Below are 14604 nucleotides of genomic sequence, written 5' to 3' on the forward strand. Positions count from 1 at the left end.
ATTCTTATTTATAATTGTATTTAATAGAAATGTCTTTGTAGATATATCTAATAAAAATATCTTTTTTTATAACTGTGTTTAATAGAAATGTCTTTGGATATATTTCTTTATATATGTATTTAAAATATAATAACTAATCATTGTTGACAATAAATTAACAGATAATATGTTGACTTTTCTGATTAATAATCATACTCTAAAAAGTACAATATTAATTACATAATAAAAGAATGTGTTGTATAGTCCTATATATACTGAGATCATTGCCTCATTTCTGTTTTCTTTATCTCCATCACTTACATCTCAACAACTGTAATAATAATAGAGACAAAATAATTACTAATGAGAAAAAAATACTTTTGTTCCTTAAGAATACATATATTTGGGAAATAGATTATTTTTAGTGGAAAAAAATTGGATGGTGTTCAGTGTTAAATTTAATTTTTTATTATTTTTTATATTTATTTTTGGAGTCCTACTTATAAAATTAAAGATATGAGATAATATTTTATTTCAAGTGTTAAAAAAACTGGAGATGATTCTTTGCATATATTCGTGGTAACAAAATATTTGTCCATTGGCAATTTGGCATGCAATATAATGTGATCCAGGCACTTTAATTTGTTTTTTATTGGTTTAGTCAACTGAAATGACATTTCACCATAATGTTAGCAATGAACAATTAGTCCTCATTGCCGATAGTAATGCATATTAAAACATTGCAATAAAGAAGAAGAAGAAGAATATATCCCCTTCAACAATAATTCAACTCAAACCAGTGAAAAAGGGAACACCGGTGGAGTTAAGCCATTCATCGCCCAATATAAACTGCTTAACCGTGAATTGACTTGCCTCAGTTGAGTTAGTAATGACTCTATAACCAGGCCACTTAACCCTAGCGCTTGTGTTCGAACCAGGACCCCTATTTTGGTACTCACCATAATACAACGTGTCCAACGCAAAGGTTCCATTCCACTCCAACCACCCCGCAGGGTCAACCAAATCGTCAATGAACGATTTCATATAAACCGTTCTTGAATACAGCTTCCATGGCCTGCCAAGGTAAGTCTTGAACGACGACTTCACCGGGATTAGATCCGATGCGGCTGTAACCTTGCAGTTCAAGATTGATATTCCCGTGTTCTGGTTGGGGTCTTCTCTGCCCTGTGCGGTGAAGAGGTTCTTTTGGTTTGGATCGGGCTTGCGTGCATATAGGTTGCAGTTTTGGAAGACGACGGCGGCGTTGCCGAAGATGAAGTCTACGGTGCCGTATACGTCGCAGTCACGGTAGAATTGGCGTAGGGAATGGACGTACAGGGTGTCTTGGTATGCCACGAAACTGCACTGGTAGAATACTGAGAGATCTGCACCGTTTCTTACGGCCACGGCCTGGTGCTTGCTGGGTCCCGCCGAGTTCTCAAAGGTTATGCCTTTTGCTATGAATCCGTCTCCTACTACAGCTGCAATATATCAACTTTTTATTAGTAATAATATTTAGTTAAATTATTTAATATAATACGTATTAATATTTTAACTAGTATTTTTATAAAGAATTATGTTATGTGTACAATAAAATTAGTTATTAAAATTAACTATTAATATAAAATATAGTTAAAATATATATATATATATAAAAAATAAATTAAATTACATATATATTTATATACAAATACATTATTGATTTTAATAGCTGATTTTGGTAGATAAATAATATTTTTTTTTTATAAAATGGTATAAGTAGCCATCTCAATCAAATCATGACAAAACCTTGCTTCTGGGATATAAAACAAAAGCATAAGTGGGCCTAAGATACATAAAGGTTGGGCATATTTCAAACAAATTATCATAAAGTTTCCTTATGATAGAACAGGACATCACAAAATATTAAAAAAAATATACAAAATAAAAATATAAAAATTAATATTTTTATATTTTATTTGATAATAAATTAAAATAAATTATAAAAATTTAATTTTTTTATTTAAAAAATTAAAAAAATATAATTATAAAAAATTAATAAAAAAATTAAAAATTAATTTTTATTAATATTTCTGTATTTTTTATCATAATAAATATTTTTAGACGTAATGTCTCTATTTATATCTCATTTATTATACATAATTTTGTGTCTTAATTTTTTATATTTGAAAATAAACGCAACCTTAGTACTGGGTTGGAGTCATGTGGACTTTTTTTAGTGTCATCCAATTCAAGAAAATTTGGTTTTCTCTTCTATGGAAACATATATATTAAGGGTGGGTTGCTGTGGTTATATTTATTTACTTTGGTAATTTCATAAATGTATCTTATGCTGGATGTCGGCAGCTGCCACAGATAAATGAAAAAGAAAAAAAAAAAAAAAACAAGCTAAGAAAATGCAGGCGATCACGTGTAAAGGTTTTGTAAAACTATTCTACAAAGAATACAAGATATTTTCTTAGTCTTATAAAACACATGGGCGGTAATTTATAAATATTTATTTTAAAATTGGATAATATTTTCTTTATATATATACTTTAAAATATTAATCATCTAACTTATTTACACAATTGTTAATCATACATCATCTAACAACGTGATGTTTCTTGTTACATATTACTCATCCATTATTAAAGCAAGTGTTTCTTTTAATTTGTTAATAAATTCAAAAATAAAAATATTTATTTTGAGAAGAATAAAATACTAACAAACTCTTCAATAAGAGTTACTAATGCAAAGACAGACATACATTTTGAAAAATGCACTTCATACACCACTATCTCTGACATTTGCAGTAGGGGATAGCTAAACTAACGTTTTTCACGCTGCATCAAATATTTTTAGTTCAACCAAGATTATCTTTTCTATTTTTTGACCGACACATTCACACCCACTTCTATAATTTGTATCAACAATTATCATCTCATGTTATTCTTCAAGTCTTTTCCAAAAATAAATTGTCAAAACTATACAATAGTAGTGAGACATATTCAGATATTCTAAAGATATATACTAGAGTGTAATTGACGTCTAATTAGTTGAATAATTCTAATAAAAAGTTGGATGTAACATTTTACTTTATTAATAAGATAACAAATCTATAAAGCCATCTATAAATCACTTATGTTAATTATTTTGATAAACACATCGAGAAGACGAGAATACATATAATCTAATCAGTAGGTTGGAAACACTTTATCATGCTTTTTCCTTTATTTTAGAAGTAAATGATTGCACTACCAAGATCTAATTTGCTACCATCCGACACATTTCGTGTCTGCTCGATCACTCCACCATTTACTCTGGCGGGCCATATCAATATCTACACTCGTCTATGATTTTCTGAGTGATGGCGAAAACTAATTAATGGGGTATGCAGTCACCCATTGAGCCTTAAATTTCAAAATAGTATATTAAAAGAGTACGTGTATAATCACACACTGTGAGATGTATTGGACTTCTTTTAGATTTGATATACAAAAATACAAATATAGTTAATTAATGATTCAAAATTATAAAATGTGCTAAGCCATAATATTCAACGTTCTGCTATTCCAACTTGTGTTTGAGAATTCAGATAGACAAGGGGAAAAAAAAAGTAAAAAAGTGCCACGCCACGAAGAATCTTTCTACAATTACATACATATAAGCAGAAATCATATTTTGTTTTCTCGCCATTTTCAATCAATACCGACACTGGTCCGTGACAGTGATATATCATATATATGAGTCATGAGACAAGAAGTGGAGATCGGGGAGTATATACGATAACGAAAATATTTGATAAAAAAAAATATTAGTGAAAAATTATAAAAACTTGTTACTTTTAATTTTATTTAATACACCTTTCAAATCTCTGTTCACAAATTCAAACCATGCAGCTCCTTTAATTTGAAAAACAAAAATTCGAATCTTATGCTCACCTTTAATTTCCTCATTATTTATTTTCCTCTTTAATCCAAGTATATTTATTTTTTGGTAAAAATTCAGGTGCAGTCAACTTTACATAAAATTGATAGTTGAAAATTGTTGGATAAAAATTTAGTCAAATCAATCAAATTATCTAACGACTCAGTTATTAAATTCAAACGAAGTTAACTCCACCTGAATTTCCCTTATTCTTTTCCTTTTCCAAATTAAAGAGCGAATATGAAACTAAAACCGTAGCCATTACGCTAAGTGGAAAAAACATGGCAGTAGAAAGAAGAGGAGGAAAGTAGGAAAGAAAACGCACCAAAAGTAGCGGACTGGAAAGTGGTCCAGCCATCGACGACATTCCTACTGGCCTTCACGACGGTTTTTCCGATTCCGTCACCCACCAGCATCAAATTCGTCTTCTTCTTAATCACCTCCACGTTCTCAAAATACGCTCCAGCTTTTATGTGTATCACAAACCTATTAGCAACACAATGCAATCAGCATATCACTCATTTTTTAATCTTCAAATTAAACAACACATGTACCTGGTTGTGCTGGAGTTGGGAGCAGCAGCCAGCGCGTCCGCTATAGTTTTGAAGTTTCCAGTGCCATCTTGGGCCACAACAAGATTGAACTTAGTCTGATTCACAGAAGCTTGAAGCAGCTTGCGGTCTTTGTTAGTAATCCAGGTGGGAAAATGTCCCTTCATCTTCCCATATTCCGGGAAGACCTCCGATTTGGAAGGCTTCTTCACTCCGGGAACCTTCTTGAGCATGGCGAGGGAGTTACTAACATGATTAGAAATCTGAAACAACTTGTCCTGCAGGTACCTTTCCCTCACGTGACTCCCCTTGCAGTAAGCGAAGCCATCGAGACACGTGTACAAGTTGGTCATGGCTGCACTCAGAAGAGTCTGCGAGTCGTGGTGGCGCCTGCTGGGTATTGTGGTCTGGTTGAGATCGGAGATGGTGGTGGCGAGCTCCGTGCGGGTGTCGTCGAACAAGGCGATGCAGTCGTCGAGGGCACGTTTCTCCATGGTGCTGAGGTTTCGGAGACCCTTCCTGAGTCCGGTGCAGTTGTAGGAAGATGAAGTGACCTCGCCGACGGTGTGGTTGAGGAGAGAGCATATCGTTTGTGGGAGGGATTTGGATGCGAGATCGGGGAATGTGGAGACAGTTGAGACGCAGAGGTCTCGGTAGAATGTTCCTTCGCATGCTGACTCTGCTACTTGGATGTGTGCTTCTTTTTCATCAGATGCTGTTGCTTTTGTGATGATGATGTTTACAAGGAAAAGAGACAGCAATAGTGCTGTTCTTCTTCTGGTGAGGTTATACATTGTTGAGAAGAAGATGAATTAGCAGCTATGGCTGAATGCTGTGTATGGATCAGGTGGTTGGCTTCTTAATAAATAATAACCAGGAGGTGGGGTGATGAGGTTACTATTTTCAGTATTTTGTATTCTCTCTTAAAAAAATTAAAAAAGAAAGGTAAATTAAGTATGGGATTAATATATATTTTATCCAATCATAGTAATAAATGAAATGACTGTATCTTTTAAAACTGAATTAATATAACTTACTTTAACTCTAAAATGATACAATCATACAACACTAAGCTACATAGCAAGCTTTGTATTTTTTTTTTTAAGTTAAGAGTAAGATTAGAATTTGAAATTTTTAAGTGAGAATAAAAAAATTATGATATTTGAATTATAGTTTGTTAGTATAAATTTTATATATTTATTGTGTATTTTTTATTTTAATATATAAAAAAATATAAAAATAATATTTTTAATTTATTAGTTTAATATTATATTTTTAATTAATATTTTAAATATTAATAATTAACTGCTAAGAAAAATAATACATTGTATTGTCATGTATTATTATTCTGACATATATAATCATTAAAATTTAGAAAGTTACAAAAATGCAAATAAGTTGTACTAGCTAGTAGCAAACCGACAAACATCCAATAATTTCTTGGATCTGCGAGACAAGAAGAATCTTGCCCTATCTCAGATAGGAGATGGGCATTGACCTTGGCTTCACTATGTTTTCGGTAAGGGAATAGCTTCGCCTCGCCATGTTAAGTTTACCCTGCCTCAAGTCAAGGTTTAAAATTTGCATATCCGCTGTACGTCAGAATTCCATCCATCTTTTTAACATTAAAATAGATTTTGCATGTGTGTTATGTAATTAGGAAGATCTTGTATGTATGTTATGTAACCAATGTGTTGAACATTAGTTATCACTTGTTTTTTAGTTGTGATTTTTTTTTTGGTAGATTTAGTGTGCATGACTGTCTTATGTTGGAAGGCAATGATCGTGTTTAGAGAAGCTAAAAGAATATTTTTAAAGTTGTACTGAGTTATCAACTAGTAAGCAGAAGCGTAAGCGATGGATGATATGTTTTTGTGCAATTATCTGAGATATTTGGCTAAAATAGAATAGAAAGATTTTTCAAAATTAAAAAAAGGAGTTAAAAATGTTATCTATCAGTTCTTCATGAATTATAAAGAGTGATTAGATATGAATTCCTTCTATTATTGATGATAATGCCAAAAATGATAAAAGATATCTATTAGTATTCTTTGAGTAACTTATTATTTTTGATTGTGACTTTTTTATTTATTATCTCATTTGTTTCACTTGTTGTGTTGAGCTCTTATTTTAAAAAAAAAAAAAGAAAAAACAGTAAAATAGACTTCTCTGTATTAGCAAGTCCCTTATTACTCTTGCATAAAAGCTTTGTACTTAGTCAGTTAGTCACAATTCTTATTCACTAACAAACTTTTTTCATACACAAGTACACCATCTCATCTACTATACTTCTATATATGATTTTTTTTTTTGTTGGCCAAAAAGAAATTGATTCCTTATTATTAGTCAGACCAGTGCTGGTTGCAATATTATTTTGGTCGCTCCAAAAATGATCCTGAAAAGAAAGGAACAATTTTGGTTCCTCATAACACATTTTTTAAGATACATTGATGAAAGAAGATTTGAACCACATTCATGCTAGTACATACATAACATGTAATGCATATACATCAGAAGGAAAAAAAAAGGTATTATATAGGTATATATGTATTTATGATTAATGCGTTTGGTGGAGATAAGGAGAATTACATCCTAAGTAAAATTTTATTCCGATCTCTATCTATTTGTTTAAGTTAAATGACAATTTATTCTCTAACAATACAAAAATGACATTTTAACTTATTCTATCGGATATTAAGATCTTTTTCTCTTATTTCTTAATAGAACAATTTCACATGATCTATTACTTATCTACGTAACAATTTGATAAGTGTTAAAAATAAGAGACTGAGAGAGTAATATAAAAAGTGTATTATTCAGTGTGATAAAAAGTACAATGTACAAGGGGGTATATATAGGTGTCAGAAGAATCAAAGTAATAAAAGCATAAAATCCTACAATTAATATACAAATATGCTATATAAATATAAACGATACTAACTGATCTAAAATGATTCTAATGATTCTCTAATATATCTCTAACATCCCCCCTCAAATTCAAGTGGGAGTTAAGGATACCATCTTGAGTTTGGATAACAAAGTCTGGAAACGAGTCGGGTGATGAGCTTTTGTGAAGATATCAGCAGTCTGATCTAGTGTTCCAACAGCAATGAGACGAACAGCATCAATAAGGATACGTTGCCGAACAAAGTGACAATCAATCTCAATATGTTTGGTGCGTTCATGAAAGACATCATTATGGGCAATCTGAATAGCACTGCGGTTGTCACAAAAAACATCAGTAGGGAACGACTGAGGAGCACTCAAATCCTCGAGAAGCCAACGAATCAAGATAACTTCAACAGTAGTGTTAGCGAGGGCACGGTACTCAGCTTCTGTGCTCGATCTAGCAGTGAACATTTGCTTCTTAGCACGCCAAGAAACAAACAGTAACCAGTAGTAGAATGACGATCAGTGGGATCACCAGCCCAATCAGCATCGGAGTATGCCTGAAGAGACAAAGAGGAATGGGCAGAAAAATAAAGGCCATGAAATAGAGTGCCTTTGATGTAGCGAAGAATGCGAAGAACTGCTGCATAGTGAGTAGTACGAAGAGCTGACAAGAACTGGCTAAGGACATGAATTGGATAGGCGATATCTGGTCGGGTGACAGTTAAGTAGACGAGTCCTCCAACTAGCTGTCGATAGAGAGTAGGATTATCCAACACAGTGCCATCCATAGGAGTAAATCGAACATTAGGCTCAAGAGGAGTAGACTCAGTGCGACTATCTGTAATTCCGGCTCGAGCAAGAAGATCTGAAGCATATTTAGCTTGAGAGAGATAGATGCCATCATCAGTGGATATGACTTCTAGACCAAGAAAATAGCTGAGAGAACCAAGATCTTTCATCTCAAAAGTTCGCTGAAGGGACGCTTTAAGATCAGAGATACCATCAGTGTCATTTCGAGTAATGATCATATCATCAACATACAGAAGTAGAAGAACAACTCCACGATCACTTTTACGAATAAAGAGAGCATTCTCATGAGGACTGCAAGTGAAACCAAGACCGCATATGGTAGTGCTGAACTTGTCGAACCATTCACGAGGAGCTTGCTTAAGCCCATAGAGTGCCTTGCGAAGGAGACAAACTTTTCCAAAAGGACAAGGATAACCCGGAGGGGGTTTCATATAGACCTGTTGTTTCAAATCTCCATTAAGAAAAATATTTTTCACATCCATCTGACTGAGAGACCATTTTTTGACCGCAGCAATGGCAAGAAGAGCTCGAACAGATGTGAGACGAGTAACAGGAGCAAAAGTCTCTTCATAGTCAATACCATACTCTTGCGTACAACCCTGAGCAACCAGTCGTGCCTTATAACGGTCAATAAAACCATCAGAGTGAGTCTTTATCTTGTATACCCATATGCTTCCCACAACTTCTTGATTAGAAAGAGAATCAACCAAGTCCCAAGTGTGTGCTTTTTCAAGTGTCTGTATTTCTTCCTGCATTGCTTGTTGCCAATTTGGATTTGTGGAGGCTTCTCTGAATGACTTAGGTTCATGTTGATGAAGAATAGTAGAAAAACAATGATAATCAAGAAGATGAGGAGGTGGATGCGTCTGGCATCTTCCGGGATGATTCTGGTGGCGTTGGAAAGCTTACAATGAGAGGAAGGCGTTGGTGGTGGCAGTGACGAACCAAAGCGTCCGAAACAGATCTAAAAATGAGGGCAAAGAGGCACGGGTGGAATTTGGAAGGGAGATCAACTTGGTCGTGGCACGTCTTTCGGTGGTGCGTGGAGGCGCGTCTGGCGGCGAATGTCGGCGGTTATAGTTGCGTTGGAATTACGGCGACAAGACGAACAAGATGGTTACGGGAGTGACGAACCAAAGCGTCGAAAAGGGAACGAAAAAAGAGGCCAAAAAACACTGCCGGAAAGAAAAAAAACAATGGGGCTATAAACTAATATTCATTGAAAAAAAAAAGGCCTAAGCTCTTGATACCATGTTAGAAACAAGAGACTGAGAGAGTAATATGAAAAGTATATTATTCAGTGTGATGAAAAGTACAATGTACAAGAGGGTATATATAGGTGCCAGAAGAATCAAAGTAATAAAAGCATAAAATCCTACCATCAATATACATATATGTTATATAAATATAAACGATACTAACTGATCTAAAATGATTCTAATGATTTTTTAATATATCTCTAACAATAAGAATAAATTTTCCTCTACCTCTTCAGTAAAATACATGTATTTTTGGGAGACATAGACCTTTATTCATTTATTTAATAGGAACTGATAAATTTCTACTAATTTCATGGACACATAAATCTCTATCCATTTATTTCATGTCTTTCGATCTCTCTAATATCCTCCCTCATCTTTTAATATGCTATCTCTAAAATCAACAAACTTATTCTTGCAAAGGGTGTGTCTTGAAACTAGTAGAACCCGAGGAAGAATTTAAAAAGAAAAATCGAAAGACATAATTATTATGATAGAAGTAGGATGCAATCCATCCCTATCAAATAAATATATATAGGAGCATAGGGATTTATATATTTCAAAGACATATATGTTTTGTCGATGAGACAGGGAGTAATTTGTCCCTATTGTTGCCTGACACGTAGGTAACTAATGAACCACGTAGGATTTTTTCATTAAGCAAACAATGCATTGTTTCATTGTTCACCTGAAGTACTGGAGATCCACCCCTGTGGTATCAGAGCCTAACTCTTATAAGAGGAAGAAGAAGGTATTACTAGTGAAAGCAAGTAAGAGAGAATCACTAAATATGAATCCTACAGACTCATCAAGCTCTTCACAACCCATACACCACTCTACTTCTCTAAGCATAGACCGATTACCCACTAGTTTAAAGAAAACCCTTGGCAATAAAATTGACCAACTAGTAGAATTTACTCATGTTCCAGAAGACTCCCGAACCCCAGCCACTGAATATCCTCTCATAAGTCCATATTCTTTCTACCAAAGACAAAAGAAATCAACTCTCACCTCCATCCGCCATTTAATCCACAGAAACCCTTCTCTTCCTCCCAAAGAAGTCATCCAGTCTTCCCATCTGCAACAGTGTGGTCTAAAAGCCACTACTGCTGAACAGTACATAACTTTGGAGATTCCTCCAGAACTTATCCAAAGTTACCTGAACCAAGGCTATACTCATTTACATCTAGGAGCAGTTAGGCTAATTCTCACTCTTCATGGGAGAAGATCCCTTCCTGTAACAGCCAAAGTTGCTCTTCTAGACACCACCTTCAAAGAATACCAGCATGCATTAATAGGAGCATTAGTAACCACACTCTCAAACGGAAGTGTCATTCTTACTATAGCCCCTAATTTTACCATGAGACTCTCAGATCCCACGGTATGTCAAAGACTAAAGATCCAGATACAGCTGGTTGGAGTAATCCAAGACTCAAATGCTGAACAAGCCACCTTATATCATCAAGTTCTCTATAGAGTTCAAGATCATGCTCTTGATCTCAATCTCCCAAATACTACAGGAGAAGCATTATTCATGTTTACAGATAATGCAAGAGGACCAGCAATCGTAAACATTCCAAGAATGATCACCACTGATGAACTCTCTTCTATTATTCCACTGGAATGGATTACTGATTATGAGAAAGCTTTCCCGAAAGAACAGATTGATGTTCACACTACAACACCACCAACTATTACTCACAATAGTGATGGGACGGTGACCACTGTCTTTCAGAGACCCGGGATAACCAAGCAAACCTCTCTGCGAGGACCATCTTTCAGAAGAATTAACATGATCTCTCCTGTTCAGGTGCAAACAACTCACAACCAACATGATCCACCAGTACATTTTTATGAGAATGGAAAACCTGTTTATGTTTCTCATATAAATGGTCACTTTATATGGGATGTTGATCCCTCTATGTGCGATTCTGATTGTGATTGTGTTAACCAATGGAGTGACACTGATGAGGAAGAATATGAGAGAAGACAGAGCCCAGATATACCACATCATTTCTTCTGGTATAGGTCCAACTCTCAACTCTTGCGATGGAAAGATTGGTTCTCCCGCTATAAATTTGAGGTGAGACACATAAAAGGCCACCAAAACACACTTGCTGATTTTCTTTCTAGGCCAACCAAAGAACCACCTCCCAAGCCAATAGAACCACCTCCCAAACCAATCCATTACATTTGCACCATGAGTACACACAATCCTTCATACACCATTCCATTCCCTGATTGTCCACTACACAATAACCCATACAGAAGAAAAATTGGACCTTTTCCCTTCAAAGCAAAACCCCAGACAGGATTTCAGATAGCCTGTCTAGCCAGGCAAACCTTGTTTTACTGGCTACACCAGCTCCTTATTATAACCCAAATCTGTCCAAATCCAAAGTACTTCGACATGGATACCCCTTTTTGCACCATACCAATTATCCAAGGACCTATACCAGAAGAAATGATGTGGTATATCTGGGCTCTGTCTTCTCTCTATCCATGTGCTATCATAATACCACTCTTCCCTGTATATCACATCCTGTGTAACCGCACTGAAGCCCAGTCTCATCTAGTCCGGTTATTTGCTATGTATGCGCCACTTGGGGCATGGAGAGGAATGTTATATAACATGATTGAGCAACACCAATTATGGGATAAACCCTCCAGGACAAAGCGGAAATTCTGTTGCTTTGTCACCCTTCAGAGAGATTATTTCACAGAATGTAAAGCACATACTGTGAATGCACACACCATGAACAAAGTTGATATTGTTGGGTATTCTACCATATGGCCTACAGATGAAAAGACAGTCCTAAATGCCTTGGCTAAATACCTTTGCAAACTTTGGCAGCCTGGACTATTTGGAGAAAGAGATGTAATTGAGGGACTCCCGTTTCAATCAGAGGTCCCACCAATAACCCTCCAGGAGTTTCAGTCCAGATTCATAACTTCAGGAATAATCAATCAATTTGGACAGTACTCTTTTTATGCACCAAGAGACCAACCCAGCACGTCTACACATGTTCCAAACAGAAATTCTGAAGAAGATCTGAATTCTGAAAGATGGTCCTCGCAGAGAGGTTTGCTTGGTTATCCCGGGTCTCTGAAAGACAGTGGTCACCGTCCCATCACTTTCTTCAAGCAGCACAGCTCCCCAAAATTCATCACTAGCATCTGTCTGTAATATTCTTTTTCCTGTGCTGGGAATCTTTAAAGGAGGGGGGTCCTGTGCTATCTTCTTCAGGGTTTTGACAGCTGTGGTTTGTTTTGGTCCCCAAGGTAGGGGCTTCTTTTGCAAGAGTTTTGACAGCTGGCTGGTATGTTTAGTCACGTCTGGGATAAAGTCTCTGATGTAGTTGACGATTCCCAAAAATTGTTGAACTTGTTTGACTGTCATGTTCTCATCGGGGAAGTTGATTAGCCCTTTGGCAATGTGTTCCCCTGGTTGAAAAAACCCATCTTCAAAAACCATTCCAAGAAATTCAATTCTTTTCTTGGCAATAGAGCTCTTTTTTGCTGATAGCATGATTCCCCGATCTTTGATGATTTGAGTGAATTGGGCCAGAAGTGCCTTGTGGACTTCATTGTCTTTTGAGAACAGTAATATATCATCAATATAAATAAGTGTGGAGTGTAATATGGGCTCAAAGATTTTTGTCATGGCTTTTTGGAAGAGAAACGGGGCTACTTTGAGTCCAAATGGCATTACTGTCCATTGATATTGGGCTTCAGGGATACAGAATGCTGTCTTGTATCTATCCTCAGGGTGGAGCCCAATTTGCCAAAAACCCGCTTTTAGATCGAATTTGCTGAATATTTTTGCTCCACTTAACCTTTGTGTAGTAACTGAGATTTTTGGTAAGGGAAACTTGTCATCTTGTAAGAAGACATTAAGTGGCTTATAATCAATAACAAGCCTCTTCTTCCCCCTGTTCTGCTCAGCCCTTTTTTCAACATAGAATGCTTGACATGCCCAATTGGATTTGGTTGGTTCAATGAGTCCTTGAACAAGGAGAGCTGCACATTCAGCTCTTGCCAGTTTTAGATCTTCAGGGTTCATTCCTGAATGCGTGGCTTTTGTTGGATTGATGTCTTCATTCTTCTTGAAAGGGAGACGGACATAGAATTCTGGATTTTTCCACAAAGGTGCAGGGTGGTTGAATTGGTCATGACTGTCGCAGCAAGCACTAATGAGTAGTTGCTGGATCTCCCTGTATTCTTCTGGAGCTTCTTGAATTTCAAGAATGCTTTGTATCCCTAAAAAAGGCAAAAATTGCCCTTTATAAGTTAAGCCGGTGGGTTTGATATTCATTCCATGGGTTCTGAAGAATGCATCAAATCCGAACAAAACATCTTTGTCTGGGAGGTAGCTTCCCAATACTCTGAGCCAAGTGATCTGGCCTGCAAATATCTCCAATCCAATGGGCTGTTTAGAGATAAGATTGATAGTGAAGATTTCACTGTTGGCTGCTGTGAATGTCTTCGAAATAGGTGCCCACATTTCCTTTGGCAAAACATGTGGCCTTAAGATAGTGGCGCAAGATCCAGTATCTAGCAATGCAACAGCCTTTGTGGGTTTGTCATAGATGGATGTCTTGACTTTTAGATCAAAATGGGGACGAGGAGTGCCATCAATTTGCTTCATTCCTAAGGATCTAAGATATCCAAGTTCTTCTTCTGGGAAATTTGATCCTTTAGGAATCTTTGTAGTAATGGAGGCTATGGGTGGTGTTAAGGAGGATATAGAAAAGATTGACCTTTTTGGTGGAAAGTCTTCTTCTTCTGAATCAGAGTCTTGGAAAACATATTCAGTTTCCCCGTCTTTAACTTCTTGTTCTTCAAGTACTGATTCAAGGTCTTCTCCATCTTTAATGGAAGCTGCATCCATCAAGGATTGAAGCATCTTTATCTCCTTTTTTGTCTTGTGGGGACATGACTTAGCAAAATGCCCTTGCTTTCCACAGATGAAACATCTGTTTGACTTAGTCTGAGGTTTTCTTCTCTTGAAATAACGGTACTTTTGCTTCCTCCTTCCCCTTCTAAAAGCCTTCTGGTGGAATGTCTTGGTAGGTGATTGCCAATGGGTCTTTTTCTTGGTCTTACATTCACATGTGCTTGGCTCCTTGCATTTGATCTTCAAATAGGATTTGCTGCATGCTCCTTTGAGTTTGCTCGAGTTCTTGCTGAGCTGTTTGAACATT

The 14604-nt window shown here is 35.9% G+C and overlaps 1 protein-coding gene and 1 pseudogene across 1 annotated transcript; both read right to left on the reverse strand.

Annotated features, from left to right (window-relative positions):
* Positions 1-591: 591 nt before the first annotated feature.
* On the reverse strand, positions 592-5483 carry LOC112695780 (pectinesterase). The gene is made up of 3 exons (XM_025748251.3): positions 4443-5483; positions 4214-4374; positions 592-1460 (listed from the first exon to the last, which is right to left on the reverse strand). Exons 1-3 carry the CDS (start codon positions 5231-5233, stop codon positions 766-768), a joined length of 1647 nt encoding a protein of 548 aa, XP_025604036.1. The 5' UTR covers positions 5234-5483; the 3' UTR covers positions 592-765.
* Positions 5484-5909: 426 nt separating this feature from the next.
* Positions 5910-8623, reverse strand: LOC140173584 (uncharacterized mitochondrial protein AtMg00810-like; annotated as a pseudogene).
* Between the last annotated feature and the right edge of the window lie 5981 nt (positions 8624-14604).

The sequence above is a fragment of the Arachis hypogaea genome, chromosome 6 (assembly GCF_003086295.3).
Source record: "Arachis hypogaea cultivar Tifrunner chromosome 6, arahy.Tifrunner.gnm2.J5K5, whole genome shotgun sequence".
NCBI classification, from domain to species: domain Eukaryota; kingdom Viridiplantae; phylum Streptophyta; class Magnoliopsida; order Fabales; family Fabaceae; genus Arachis; species Arachis hypogaea.